Source organism: Echinops telfairi, unplaced genomic scaffold (assembly GCF_000313985.2).
Source record: "Echinops telfairi isolate 266 unplaced genomic scaffold, ASM31398v2 ScPeMD7_5592;HRSCAF=6446, whole genome shotgun sequence".
Classification (NCBI taxonomy): Eukaryota; Metazoa; Chordata; class Mammalia; order Afrosoricida; family Tenrecidae; genus Echinops; species Echinops telfairi.
In genome coordinates this window covers 26,350,264-26,365,602 of record NW_022109491.1, presented here as the reverse complement: position 1 = coordinate 26,365,602, position 15,339 = coordinate 26,350,264, and the positions used below count along the sequence as shown (strand labels likewise).

Sequence of the window (15,339 nt, the reverse complement as noted above, 5' to 3'; positions counted from 1 at the left end):
GGGGCTGGGGTGCAGTTGTAACAGGATTGCCACAGTTCCCCTTTCTTGCAAAAGATAGTCTTGGGTCTGTGGATCTTGGAGGAAGGTGGAGGATTGCAGGTTTGTTGAGTGCCTACTAAGTGAGGTTTCCAGACCAGGGAAAGCATATAAGGCTGTGCTTAGGAGAGGAGAGGACTTTAACTTTAATGGCAGGGCTATGGGGAGCCTTTGGAGGGGAGGGAGGCTTTGAACAGGATGAGATTAGGGTTTAGGAAGTTCCATTTGGAACCAAAGTGGGGATGACTTGTGTGAGACAGAGGAACTGTGGAAGGGGGGGGGGGGGGGGTCCTACTGCTGCTGGATCTCCAGAGGGGAGGCCAGGAATGCTTTAAGGTCTGGGGTGAGGACCCCACAGGGGTCCCTGCGGCCCTGCTGGGTAGGAATTTGAAGACCAAGGGAGTCAGGACTGATCTGAATATGAATGTCTTCCAAACCACACCACGGTAAAGTAGAGTGACCCGAACCCAATACCAGCCTGTGCAAAGCCCTGGCAGAGAGGACGCCTAGATGAATCCCTCATGTGGATGTCTGTCATTCAGCCCCAGGCAGCAGGCCAGGGCCCAGCACTCCGCCCGCCCCACAGGCTCACCACCAGCCCCGTCTCCAGCTGTAACTGAATATATCTATCTGCTCACCAGACTGGCTGGGAAGCTGTGTCCGGTACCTCATCTTGGGCCCTGCTTTGCCCAAGTGCCCTGTCCTTGTACCTTGCTGTCATCAGAGGACACTGGCGAGTCTGCTTCTCCCCGTTGTCTAACTGAAGAAAGTGAGAGAGACCCAGGACCAGGGTGGACAGAGATGGGTGCAGAAACCAACTCCCTTCAAGCTTAGCAGGAAATGAGCACCCTTCCCAATTTATGGAAAATCTATTAAGGAGCCCCGGTGGTGCCCATCAAATCCACCGGCTGCAGCCAGGGAGAAAGATGAGGGTGTCTTTTCCAGCGGAGATTTACAGCCTCAGCAATCCACAGAGGCAGCTCTACTCTGTCCTGTGGCGTTGCCTCGAGTTGGAATGGGCTCCATGGCAGTGAGTTTCCGTGTGAAAAGGAGGAAAACAGTGGACTGAGCCTTAGAAGGGTGGTGAGGGCCTTGGGCCAAGGTCCTGCCTGCTCTGCTGTGTGGCCCCGGGCCCGCCCACCCCTGCTCACCTCAGAGCATGCCCCTGCCCCGTGCTTGACTGGACAGCTGTTTCTCATGAACTGTGTGGAGCTGGTAGTAAGGGCTAGGGGAGACCCCTCCTTGAGAAATGTTTGTATAGGGCTGGGGCCTCAGGAAGCGAATTCTTAATATGAGAACCACGGGTTCCTTCCTGGGGGGTCCTGCTCCACTCTCAGACCCAGGATCCAGGTCAGAATAGGAAGTGCTGCTCCCTGATAGCCTCCCAGCTCCTCAATGTGGCGATGCCTGCCCATCTGGCTCTTTCGCCCCATCTTGGATGCACACCTGCCTAGAGAGATCGGATTCTGAGAGAAACCAGCCCAACGCTCTAGTCAGGGCCCAATAATGAGGCCACAGAGGGAACTTTCAAGCCCTGTGGTTTGTTCAGAGTCATTTTCTCAGGCCAGGTCTGGAGGCCCCGAGGTGTCAGTCCTCAAATTAACCCTCTTCTGATCTCACCTAGGAAGGAGGATGGGCCCTTAGAGGCCTATGTTCAGCCCCTCCCCCTTCCCACCCCAATGCCATCGAGTTGATCCTGACTCATCGTGACCGAACAGGATAATGTAGAGCTGCCTCTGTGGGTTCCTGAGGTGGTCAGTCTTTCTGAGCGCAGAAAGCCTCCTCTTTCTCTTGCAGAGCAGCTAGTGGGTTCAAACCACTGACCTGACAAGCCAGTGCAGAACACCAGGAGTCTGGCACCAGGACGCCATGTGTTTGGCTCCAGGAATGGTGGAATGAGAGGCATACTTCCAGAACTGGAGGGAGGCTGAGGAGGGGAGTACCAAGACCTCCCAACTAAGGGAGCCCCAAGGCCCAGTCTCCCATGAGACCTGGAGAGAGAGAGAAGGTCCTGTCCCACCTGACTGCCTGCCATTGGGCTAGTCAGCTCACTCTGGAGCCTCGGTTTCCTCATCTGTGAAATGGGCATGTATTCACTAGTATTCAGGCCCCATGGCCCTCCCCCAGGATGCTCTAGCAGCCTCCTCCTTGCTGGCCCCACTTTGAGTCTCATCTCCTCCGGTGCCCAGTCCACACTCTGGCCGGAGTGACCTTCCTCAAGACAGATGACCCTTGGCATTGGAGCCTGACCCCTCTTGAAAGCTCCCGGCCTCGTCCCTCTTCTCCCCCACTCCTCTCCCTGTCTGTGCCAGTCTCTCTCTACCCCTTTTGGGTTCATCAAACATTCAGAGTTCTCTCTGGCCTCTGCTTGCTCTCACGGTGTACATCCGTCCGCAACCCTCCCCGACCTCAGCCTCAGGTCCTCTCCCTGCGCCCTGCTCTCTAGTAAGCACCAGGACTTCCCTAGCGTAGAGCTTCTGCATATGCTTGCTCTGCCCTCTGCCTGGAAAACCCACCCCTTCTCCATCTGGCCAGCTCCTGCTCATGGCCCGGGTCCCACACCAGGGCCACCTAGTCTAGGAAGCCTGCTCAGGTCAGATTCCTCGCCTGTCCCCACTACCTCCAAGCCTAGACCCTGGCACAGAGTGGGCAGGGGCACCCTCCTGGCCTTCACCCTTTGCTCCATCCTCAACTGCCCTTTGCTTTGTCCCATGGCAGCCTCCATGAAGGCAGGGGATCTGGAGTTCCAGGACTGTGCAGAGATCCAGCGCTTCGGGGCCAATGCCAGTGGCGTCTACACCATTCACGTGGCCAATGTGATGGAGCCCAGGAAGGTTAGGGGGCTGCCTGGGGGCTGAGGCCATGAGAGGGTGCTGAGGTCATGAGAGGGTGCTGAGGCCAGGGCTCTCCAGACAGACTCCCACCCCCATCGGCTGTAGGCATTGCCCCTCCCTGAGGTCCCAGAGAAGGTGGAGGGGGCCCGGCTTTCTGGAGTCCCCATGCAGGCAGGGGTGAGCTCGTGGGGTTAAGCAGCGGGTCCCAGTGGTGGAAGTTCATCCTTCGCTTCATGTTTCGGTGAAATGTGTTCTGTGTCGGTGAGGGTGGTGCTGGCAGAGGTAACAAATAGACCCTGAAAGGCTCTTTCTAGTTCCCACATACTCATCATCCCATACAGTAGTGGGCGTTCAGCTCCCTATGGGAAATTAGGGAGCAGGGCTGATAGCGGCACCACCCTTTTGAGTGACTCACTCCCAAGGGTGCCCTGAGCTTCAAAGTCCAGTTATGAGACCAGGGTGGGAAACAGTTTGTGGTGGGTCATCAGGGAGTTCTTGGGGGTCCAGGCCCAGAAGCAAAAATGTATGGGGAACAACTACCTAGTCTTCCCCTTACCATAAGCCCCCTTCCAGTTTGTTCCCACCCCCCTGATTACATCAGGAGAGTAGCTGGCCTCCCTCAAACCCTCCCCACACACCGGCTGAATTCCCCTTTAACAAGGGGGTCCAACCTAGGGCTGTCTGCTGGCAACAGTTTCTAGCTCCAATTGCATTGCACTGTTTGCATTTCACTCTATTTATTTTTACATTTCTCTAAATACTGGCAACTGCTACTCGGTTTCTCATTTAAGGTAGAATTTCCTTTTAGGATATATTTTATTTGATTATTTAAGGAATAACCAAAAAGGTCATCCTTTTTTTTTAAGTAAATGTGCCATGTGAAATTAAGGGAATTCCCAGGCCTGCCTTTCACTGACGGCTAGACTGGAGCATGTGCACAGGTACAGATAAGAGATAAGAGCTCACGCCACATAGGATCCAGGAACAGGGATGTGAGTAGCAATACCAGGAAGGTAGGGGGAAGTGGAGAGGGGAGGGGAGGAAGGGGGAACCAATCGCAATGATCAACACTCAACCACACCACTACTATCACCTCAGGGGGATGAGCAATAGAAACCATGGGGGAAGGGAGACAGTGGTTGGTGTAAGATATGAAAATAATAATAACTTATAATTTATCAAGGGGTCACAAGGGTGAGGGGAGTAGGGGGAAAAGAGGAGCTGATACCAAGGGCTCCATAGAAAGTAAATATTTAGAAAATAATGATGGCAACATGTGTACAAATATGCTTGATACAATTGGTGTTTGGATTGTTATAAGAGCTGTAAGAGCCCCCAATAAAATGATCTTTTAGTAAAAAAATATATATTAAGGAGATTCCACTATTGTAAGGATTTAGAAAGATATGAATGAAAGTAAATTGCAGGGCCCTGATAGAAACCAAGAGGCTGCTGAAGAGACAAGAGAGCTAGGCTCAAGTTTCAGCTTCATTCTGGAGCTTGGAGTCCACCCTTTCTCCATCTGGGCCTCAGTTTCCCCTCCTACATCCAGCCCCACACACACACCACCTCCACGGGTGTCACTTGGCTTTTCTCTCCCAGAGCAGGTTTTTTCCCTCTCAGACCCTCCACGCCTGCTGTTGTCCCCACTGGAAATGCCATTCCACTCATCTCTACTGGGTTGGCCCGTCTTCATGCAAGGCCTTGTTCCAATGCCACCTCCTCCAGGGAGCCTTCCAGGGGTTGTCCAGGGACACCTTCTTGGGAATTCTCCCTGTAACTGCCCAGATGTACATGGTCCATAGTCTGCTGTCCGACCATGGCCTTCACACCCCCCATGCCCTCCAGACCAAGTGGGTCCCCAGGATTGCTTTGCCTCTGCATCATCCAGTCCAGTCGGGCCCAAGCCTGGGCTCCCTGAGCATGAACTGAGCTGACTGGACCAGAAATACAAGGATGGGAACACCGGTTAGACTGGAAGATTCTTTGTGGTGAATGGTACGCTTTTGGGAAGAACTTCATTTCACCCATGCTCCTAGTACTTGAACAGAGCCTGGCACACCGCAGGAGCTCGGGAAATAGTTGTCTTCAGAATGACAGCGGTCTGGGCATTTCCCGAGTCTACGTGTGGGTGAAGCTCTTTCCAGCTCTCCTTTCATCCTGACAGCAGCCTGTGCTAAGAGCAAGCGGGAAGCATTCATTTCCTAACTGACTTGTGTGTGCCATGGGCCGTCCTAAACACCTTCCGTGACTGGCCTCATTTAATTCTCCCAACAACCCCAGTCTGAAGGCGAGAAACCAGGGCTCAAAGAGATGCAGGTACGAATCCCATAATTTAATCCACCAGGAAAGCCAGGCTCTTTAGAAAAATGATGACCAGGGATGGGGAGATTGAGCCTGGGTCTTTCCGATGCCCATTAACCACTGGGCTCACTTGTTACTCTGATGCTTCAATGGTAGGGTCAACTTGGCCAGCCCACACCTGGCTGCTGGCTGCCACCACCACCACACACACACACACACACACACACACACACACACACACACACTCCTATCCTCTGCAGGTGTTCTGTGACATGGAGACCAGTGGAGGCGGGTGGACCCTCATCCAACGCCGGGAGAATGGCAGTGTGAACTTCCAGCGGAATTGGAAGGACTACAAACAGGTAAAGCTGTCACCCCAGGGATGCCCCTTTCAACCCCGGGCTGTATTGTGGGTATGAGACTGGCTTCCCCTCATCCCCTCCCTGAAAGACTCAGCCCACCTATCGCCGACTGGCCCACCACACCTCCACGGCCTAAACCTGGACCCCCTTTTTGAAAGTGCTGACATAGGTTTTAAGAAGGAAATTTTAACTTTGTTTTTGTTTCAATTTTTTTGAAAAGGGAATACAGATACATTGCCCCAGCCGCACAGCTTAACTGGCTGCCCCTGACTTTGTACACATGTGTGACCACATCTTTGGGAGAGAGGTTTTTAACAGGGATCCACTGGCTCCCACACCACGTGCCCAGATGTCTTCCAATTCTTTTTTAATAACAGTTTGGAGAAGGGGTCTTTTTTTTTTTTTTTTTTTTGTGGCAAGCTGTCTGAAAAGTCTTAAGTTTTCCAGAGCAAAAGAAAGAGGAAGGCATGCCAGCAAAGAATCACAAGCGTCCTTGGGCATTGCATGCTGTTTATTTGATAAATATGGAAGTCATAAATACTCAATTAAGCTGTGCGTGTTCTTAAACCAATTAGGTTTTTAAAACAGTCATTAAAAGAAGCAGGGTGCTCAGACACAAATACACAGAAGCCTGCTGAATGCTGACCCATAGGTTAATCCATGGTGCACACAGCCAGATGGGGAGTGGGGTTTAGGTGTGCCCTGTCCTTGGTGCTGAAGAGCTGTCTTAGCTCAGGAGCCCCAGTGGCAGAGTAGTTATGCATGGGGCTGCAAACCAAAAGGTCAGCAGTTCAAAGCTACCAGCTGCTCCGTGAAAGAAAGATAAGGCTTTCTACTCCAGTAAAGAGGCACAATCTCAGAAACCCACAGGGGCAGTTCTACCCTGGCCTATAGGGTCGCTATGAGTCGGCGTCCACCCAATGGCAGTGAGCTTGGTTTTGGGTTTTTCATTGGCTTGGCATTAAGAACTCAGGGGCCACAGTGGTTAGTGTTCAGCTGCCAATGGAAAGGTCAGTAGTTCGAACCCACCAGCTTCTCTGGGGGAAAAATAGTGGCCATCGGCTTCTGCAAAGATTGACAGTCTTGGAAGCCCTATGGGACAGTTCTCTGTCCTGCAGGGTCCCTGTGACTTTGAATCAACTCACAGCAATGGTTGTGATTTTGTTTATTTATTTGGAGGGGGTGGTTTGTTTGATTTTTCATTGTCCTGGGGCACTGGTGTCTCCGATGGATACTCGCAGCCCTCTTTGCTTTACGTTTTTTGGTTGCTGAACTATTTAATGCCCTGACGCTGGACCAAAAAGTCTTCACTACTGCTTACATAGCTGATTTTTGTCTTTGTCCATCCTGAGGTTTACATACATAAAGTTCAAAGCACAACTTCCAGGTGTGATTTCCATCTACGTGCTCCCCGTGTGCCTTCTGCCTACGGGTGGCCACGCAGCACTGGCAGTATGCTGGGGGTGGGGGGCTTGGTCCCCTCTCAGTCAACACCCCCTTAAAGATAATCACTGTGCTGACTGCTAGCACCATGGATGAGCTTTGTCTGTTCTTGAACTTTACAGAAATGTGATTTCAATTATTTTTAACAGGTCTCTGCATTGACAAAAGCCTTAGTCTTTTCCTCTACAATTCGGGGAAACCCCCCACCCCCACCTCCAGGCCTGCCCACACTGTACTTATGAACTGGATCATTAGGCAGTGAGGTTTGGGACAAATGGTCCCAAAGCATGGTGCAGCCCAGCTCCACAGCCTGGGGTGTAGCCTGCTTCCCTCACCAGACATCAGCCCTCCTCGCCCCCTCCCCACTCCTTGCAGGGCTTCGGCGACCCCGCTGGGGAACACTGGCTGGGCAACGAGCTAGTGCACCAGCTCACCAGCAGGGCGAACTACTCTCTGCGCGTGGAGCTGCGAGACTGGGAAGGCAATGAGGCCTACGCCCAGTACGAGCATTTTCAGCTGGGCAGCGAGGGCCAGCTGTACAGGTGGGCTGGGGGCCCAGGGCAGGAGGAGGCCATGGGCGGGCGGGCGGGCTGCCTGGTGGGTTGGCGGGCAGGCTGGCATTCCAGAGCTAGCAGCTACACAGTCTGCACCAAAGGTCAGTCCCTGGGCGTCTCCCATTCCTACCATCTGTCCCCCATTTGGGCGCACGTCACGGGATTTGGAGGCGGCTGCTTAGCACTCAGTAAGTCCTGGCCACTGGGTGGGGTCGAGAGAATGCCGCTGACACCACCGCCATCCTGGGCAGCAGGAATGGGCCTTCCAAGGTCAGTCACCCTGAGGCAGCCATCCTACAGATGGATGCCCAGAAGGAGGGGTGACTGGGTCAGCCTGATCTATGCCCTACCTGAAAGGAAGTGAAACATTCCTTAGGCTGGAAGTCGGGAGACCCCGGGCCCATCCTGGCTCTACCTCGCTCGCTTTGTGACCTTGGGCAAGCCAAGGTGCTAGCTTCCCTGCCTCCAGCTTCTCATCTTCAACAGCAGGCTGGGCTTAAAAGTGGGGATGTTGTAAAAATCAAGATTTTCCAACCTCTTCTCAGGAAGGTGTGTTTAGGAAGAGAAATGAGGAGTTACTGTACACTTCTTCCCTGATGGTGTAGGGGTTAGGCATTGGGCTACTAACCGCAAGGTTGGCAGAGCAAAACTGCCAGCTGGTCTGCAGGAGAATGAGGAGGCTTTCCACTCTCACAAAGAGTTACAGTCTTAGAAATCCGCAGGGTCAAGTCCGCCCTGTCCTCTAGGGTCACTGTGATTGGAATTGACTCGATGGCAGTGGATACTATGTTTTAGGTACATACACTATTTCATTCTCCCAAGGTCGACTTTAATCATGTGGAAACTGAGGCTCCAGAGCTTAAATCCTCCTCACCAATTAGGTAGAGGCTGGATTAGAGCTTGGGTCTCCCTGCCACCAAAACCCATGGCCCTTCCACGACCTGATGTTGCTTCTCTGAGAAACCCAAGTCTCTTGAAGGTGAGCCTGGGCCTGGCCCCAGGCAGAGCTGGAGTCACAGACTCATACTCCAGGGACCATGCCACCTGGGTCTTCCTATGATGCTACATCACCCTACCCTGCTGGACGCCCCTGGAATCTCCAGGGGACTCTCTGTCCTCCGCACTGTAGGCCTAATTACATTTCTGGGGACTTCTCAGTGATGTGCCCCCAACCCCTTCCTTTATTAAATGCCCTGGGTTCTGACCCACCTTCTGATAGGACTCTCCCTAATCTATGATGTCATCCTTACCATGCAAGGCCAAGCTGAGCCTAACATAAGGGTTGACCCAGATTATCTTCCCACAGCCAGCCAATGAGTAAACACTCAGCCAACCAATAAGCCAATGGCCACCAAATCCCAGCTTTAATTCCTTGCTCTGTTCCTATCTCCCTGAGTGACTGTGTTTGTCTGGGAGACTAGAGAAACAAATCTAGGAAGACTGACGTGTGTGTAAGAGAGAACTTTATATCAAAGAGTAATTGAACATTAAGAAAACATCCCAGCCCAGTCCAGATCAAGTCCATAAGTCCGATATTACACCAAATGTTGATCCTAGTCCAAAAATTCCTCTTTAGACTCACACAGCCATGCAATGATGCTGAATGCAGGAAGATCACAGGCCAAGTAGGTGGAAAGTCTTATGGACCCAGTGGTGGTAGAAGCATCTCAGTGCTGGCGTGGGTCTCCACGTGGCTCCTCAGCTCCAGGGCTCTGGCTCCATCAGTGTAGCTCCGTGTGTCTTGTCAGCAGGAAGACAAAGCAGAGTCTGGGTCTGGCCTCTAGTGAGCGATGTATCTCCATAGCACCTCCAAACGAGGTCATCAAGCTGCCACCCGAATGTCAGGATAAACTCCACCCCTTCATTCTTCATTGTCTCAAGTTGACACCAGATGATGTAACTGCCACAGTGACCCTGAACACGTCTCTTCCCCTTCTCATCTGTAAGATGGGTGTCCTAGATGTGCCCATCTTATTCAGCAGTAAATATCCTCACCTGAGTGAGCTAGTGTACATAAATGCGAAAGAGATGCCGCATAGTAGACCCTCCACAAAGAACACTATATTTGCCGTCCCTTAAGGAAGCCACGATGCCCCTAGCGGTCAGTAAGAACCAGGCCCGTCTTGGTCCCTGTTATTTCCATGGTACACGGTAAACACATGGGAGTGCAGTTTTTGGGCAGCAATTTCCAGGGCCCCAACTCCAGGGTCTGCAGCTTTTCCTTAAGCAAAAAGAAAGTCTCTCGAACTGAAGAACACGGGTTCCTGGGTCAACCGCCTGCACCGCAGTCCCCAGGCCACCATTCGCTGGCGTTGTGACCTTAGACGAGTTCCCTAACCTCTGGGTGGCACGGTTCCCCTCGCTGTAAAACACGGTGGCTGGGTTATTATCGGGATAGCACAGAACTGAGTGAAAGATAAATTCTGGAGCCACGCCAACAATATATTCAAAGGCAACTATATTTCTGCACGCTTCTGTGTCCTTGACGTCCATCAAGCAGACATGGACCCTCCCCCAAAATAAACCCACAGCCAAAGGATAAGCTCAGAGCAACCCTGTAAGACAGCGTAGAACCACCCCATGGGGCGTGAGAGGCCGTCATCTTGATGGGAGCCGATTATGTCCCATGTCCCTCAGAGGCGGCCGAGTTTGACCCAACCGCCTTTAAATTCTCTGCCAAGCACTTAGCCACAGCATCACTGGGGCTCTCTGTACAAGGGGGCTTCGAAAAGCTCATGGGAAAACTCAATGACCTCTTAATTCCATTTTCCCACCAACTTTTTGAGCGCCATCCCCACCAGCCCTCGCCCCTCCCCCCAACACACACGCACATGTAGAACCGTGTTACCTCTGGAACCTGTTTCTATCATGTCCTGCAGAAATCCATTGTGCTCTCTGACTTCCTTCCTGAACTGTGGGGACGTACATCCCTGTCCACAGCTCCAGACTCCCAGGCCAGGCCTCACAAGACCCTCAGCAGAGGCCTGGGTCCTGATAAGGGCTGACTGAGCATTCACCCAGTGCCAGGGTAGGGGTGGCAGGAGCATAGGATAAAGCTGGGAACCACTGGGGAAAAGTCAGGCTTGGGATTCCCTCCCCTCCCCTAAATGGCCCATCGTCCAGTGTGGTGTGTGTCTGGGGATGGGCATGCTCACAAAGCATCCCCAGTTCCACCGCCCTCCCCCCATCCTGTGATGCAGGAGGTACCAGAGCCAGAAGAGACAAGTATTCAATCAGGGGGGCTCCCTGGAAGAGGATGCCTGCAATCAATGGGCATTCTCTAAGCAAAGATGCTAGGAAGGGAAGTACAGTCAGAAGGGACCTGGTAAAAACGGGACAGGGAGAATTCATAGCCAGTGGGGCCACAGAGACCTCAGAACGGAGCTGGGGCACCTGGACACTGCCAGAAGAGAGCCTGATTCAGCCCCACCCCACAGGGTGCACCATGGGGAGCTGGAGAGGATCCCCTCGGGAAGCCCAGAGGTGGGCAATGTGGGCAGTCAGCTGGAGGTCAGGGTGAAGGGGTTCCCCCATGTGTCCATGCAGACGGGCAGGGTGGAGGGAAGCACAGATGTCAACATGGACACACACGGACACCATGGGCATGTCTTCCAGGGTGCCACCCACAGACACAATGAGACACACGCAGGCATGCCTGCACCTATAGGGGTGCCCAGACCCCCAGGGTCAGTGCACAGGCTACACAGGCCCCAGGGCCCATGGACACACAAGTGTACCACTGCACAAACCAGCATATACCACACCAGACACACCCAAGTGCTGGTGCAAGCCTGCCACGGAGAACAATGATAGCACATACAATCCCAGGCAGACACGGCGTGCACCCTGGGACCCCCAGCATGTACTCCAGGGCAGACTCGAGACCCTGCCACACCCGTGCACTCTCAGGCCCAAGGGGTCTTGTCCAAATATTTGGACCTCAGGAAAACTGCAGATCCACAAACACATGGGAAACCTACCTATATGTCTGACTCCGGGTCCCCAGGAGACCCATGGGCTGGAGGGTCCTCAGACCTTGCCCAGAAAACATCAAAAGCGCATCTGACAATGAGTTGAGTGGTGGTCTCCTGGCTCATGAACTGAGGCTTCCCAGGAGCCACAAGTTCCCATTTGGGCTCCCAGAAAGGAGAGGAGAGGACTTGGGGGCCACAGAGAGCCCAGTGCTGCCGGAGTGACCCTGCCAGGTCAAACTGACTCCACGAACCCTAAATCAACCATGACCTCAAACCTCAGCTTGAGCTGCCTTGAACAGCTGAGCCCTCAAGGAGAAAGAAGCTGGGCCACTTGAGTGGGTGGGTGAGTCCTGGCAAGGTGCACCCCTTTGAGGAGGGGGTCTGCAGCACCAGGTGTCTCTGACTACAGGGGCCACATCAAAGGGCACCGGCAGGGCTCTGGCCCCCAAAGCCGTGCCCTGGCCCTCCACAGACCAGCCCATGGGTGGGGGGTGGGGACTGCTCCAGGCCCCTGATGGCTTCTGGATCCCATGTCCAAGGTGCTGAGCCAAAAACCACACTTCCCAGAGCTGCCCTGGCCACAGCTGGCCTCCATCCCACCCCGACCAGGAACCTCCTAACAGCTCCTAAAACGGCTCCCACCTCGCCTGCCGGAACAGCCCACCTGTTCCCACACACTCCCACCCCTCTGCCCACTCAGCTCAACAGAAGCCTTGCCAGCAGTGTGCCTAATGCCATGCGCTGGAACATGCTGAGCACTCGGCATGTGCGGGCACACTGCTCCCCGTGAAGCCACCGGTCACAGTGAGCAAGCCAGGTACCCGCTATTCCCAAGAGGACCACGTGAGCAGGTGAAGAAGCCAGAGTTCAGAGATCCCATCTGGGGATTGGACTCCACTCACTGGGACCCCAGAGAGAGGATTCAATACAAAGACAAAAGTGCTCAGAGGGCTCAGACCTGGCACACGCAGACAAATGCCAGCACTGCGGTCTCCAAGAAGGAGATGGGGAGATGGGTGGGAAGGGAGGGCTGGCACACAGGAGGTGCTGTATTCCCGGGCGGCACTGGGGGGGTGGGGCAGGAAGGGCGACCCTCCAAGGACAAGGGGTGCTGCGGGCGGACTAAGAGAAAGCGTCCAGGTGAGGGCCTGTCGTCAGCACCCAGGCAGGGCCCCAACCTGACTGCCCTCTCTCCCATGGCCCCCCTCGGTGGTCCCAGGCTTTCCCTGAACGGGTACAGCGGCTCCGCAGGGCGCCAGAGCAGCCTGGTCCTGCAGGGCACCAACTTCAGCACCCGAGACTCTGACAATGACAACTGCCTGTGCAAGTGTGCCCAGATGCTGTCTGGGGGTGAGTGAAGGGGAGCCCGGTCCACCCACAGGCTTGCCCGGGGGTGGAGGGGGCCTCCATCCTCTCCCAGACCCCTGTGCCATCGCGAGGCGGGTGCAGGCTCACCTCTACCGCCCACTAGGTCCTTGAGGACCCCTCTGAGCTCTCACCTCCCCCTCACGCAGGTACCCTGGTTTCTCTCGGAGACCAGTCTCCAGGAACACGGGGAGTGGGGGCCTCAGCGGTCACCCCAGGGAGGCACAGTGCCTGATGGGCTCCAGGCTGGAGATTCCCCTGACTCCATGGGCCAGGATGGAGGAGGGCAGCCCCCCACCAACTCTGGTCTAGACAGTGTTTGGGGGTGAGATGGGGGCAGAGTTCCGGGAGTGGCAGATGAGGGGCAGAGAGCAAGTGTAGAAGAGAGGGAGGAGACGCAGGGACCGGTGAAGAGCAGGACCACGCCAAGCCACCGGGAGGAGACTGGGCACTGCATGGGGTCAGAGGACAGAGGTCCAGGGGAGAAGGCAAGGCAGACCAGGAGGCAGGCCAACAGAGACCCACGGCACAGCGGGAGAGACAGGGCCGTTCCAGAGAGAGAGAAACGGGTACAAGCACAGGAGCTACTAGAGTGGGATTAACCCAGTGTGGGAGAGACAGACCCACAGAGACCATCAGAAGCCAATGGGGAGAGTGTGCAAAGACTGCCTAGGGAGCAGGGGAGGGAGGGGAATTGGGGGAGGGGGTAAGGGTGGAGAGAAGGTGAGGAGGGGCAGAGGGCACTGGAAGGGCAGCTGGAGCCCAGCCCTCTCCTGCCCCCACCATCTGCTCCCACTCCAGCCCTTGCTCAGCCCACTCAGAAGAGAGGTAACTGCCCCCGGGAGCTCTGAGCTGGAGGGATTGGCTGCCACCACCACCCCCCATGCCCCCTCATGCCCCTTTCCTTCTCCTCCCCCCAGGCTGGTGGTTTGACGCCTGCGGCCTCTCCAACCTCAATGGCATCTACTACCCGGCCCGCCACAACGTGCGCAAGCTCAACGGGATCCGCTGGCACTACTTCCGGGGCCCCAGCTACTCGCTGCGAGCCACGCGCATGATGGTGCGGCCCTTGGGCGTCTAAGCCAGCAGCCGGGCCTGGACCCAGATCCAAGACGCAGCGCCAGGGCCTTGTCCTGGGCTCCTGGGACCTCCTGAGCCAGCCCTTCTTGCCCAGAAGGCCGGAGGAGGCACCTACCAGCCTCTCCGAGGAGTCTGCGGGTCCCTACCCCTCTGGTGCCATGCGCCCATACCTCCTGTACCTCCTGTCGCCCGCGGGCGGAGTGAGGACCACACACTTGGGATGAGCTCAGAACAGACTGGCCGCCGCTCCTCCGACAGATGCATGATTATTGGCGGGGGTCTGTCGGGCAGGCAAGAAGCTGCCAGATTCTGTCTCTAGAGTCGCCGGGGAGTCCTTCGAGCCTGCAGTGAACTCTCCTGGCTTTAAGATGCCCTTGGACTTCCTGCTCAAGGCTGGAGGGGCGTCATGCACTCACTACCACCCCTCCCCCACGAACATAAGGCTTCCCCCCTCCCCCAGCCCCACACTGTCCCAGGGCCCAACATCTAGAGCTCAGACCTGGTCTTGGACAGGTGGACGGGGTGGGGGTAGGGGCTTCCAGCAGCCCTGAGTGTCCCACAGGGGTGACAAGAGCATCACGCTAAACCCCGTCCCCATGTCCAAACAAGATCTATGGTCATGTGAGAGAGAAAAATAGCCCATTAAAGCCAAGTGAAGAAGCATTCTTAGCTGTGGGACTTGTCCGAGCCTTTCAAGGAGTGGTGTGTCTCTCAACTGCCCACCGAGGGGCGAGAGGCTCGAGTGGGCCACTTTCCACAGAGGGGCTCGCGTTGGCCTCTTTCCCCAAACGTGAGGATCTGAAAATGGGTCCTGCTGGGCCTGGATCTGCCCTCAGGGCTGCCGGTGTCCTTGGAAGGACTTCCCCTCTCCTGTCACCAGGGGGAACCCCAAGTCAGAAGTCCTTCTGACAGTGATGTCTGATGTCAACTCTCTGCCGCTACAGAGAAAGGGCTGGGTGACAGCAGGGACCAGAGCCGGTGTGGTGGGAGTTTGGCGGGTGTGGTGTTGTGCCCTTACCCCCTAGGGACCACAGCTCTCAGGAACTGGCTTCTGGATACCAGCAGTGCCGGATGCCTGGGCAGACTAGTGAACCTCTCTCAACATCAGACTAACTCCCCAGGCAGAGGTGATGCCATGGGGCTTAGAGTGGAGGTCTTGTCCGAGGTGGCACGGGCATCTTGCATTTCTGAGCTGCCTCACTCCTCCCAAGCTCTCCCAGGGCCTCTTGACATCTGCCACAGAAATGAAGGCCCAGTGCTCACGCTTCCCGATGCCCAGGTCTGTAGGAGCACGCAGGTCTCTGAAGACCAGTTTGTCACACAAACACACACACACACACACACACACACACACACACACACACATACACACACACACACACCCTGG

At 55.1% G+C, this 15,339-nt stretch overlaps 1 protein-coding gene across 1 annotated transcript in view; it reads left to right on the top strand.

Moving 5' to 3' along the window:
* ANGPT4 (angiopoietin 4) overlaps positions 1–14,615 on the top strand; it is a 48,069-nt gene extending 33,454 nt beyond the window's left edge. Inside the window, exons 5-9 of the mRNA XM_004698198.2 lie at positions 2,755–2,870; positions 5,435–5,536; positions 7,355–7,521; positions 12,727–12,857; positions 13,793–14,615. Coding sequence (XP_004698255.2) covers positions 2,755–2,870; positions 5,435–5,536; positions 7,355–7,521; positions 12,727–12,857; positions 13,793–13,953 — 677 coding nt within the window. The 3' untranslated portion in view covers positions 13,954–14,615. The remainder of the gene's footprint in view (positions 1–2,754; positions 2,871–5,434; positions 5,537–7,354; positions 7,522–12,726; positions 12,858–13,792) is intronic.
* Positions 14,616–15,339: the final 724 nt, after the last annotated feature.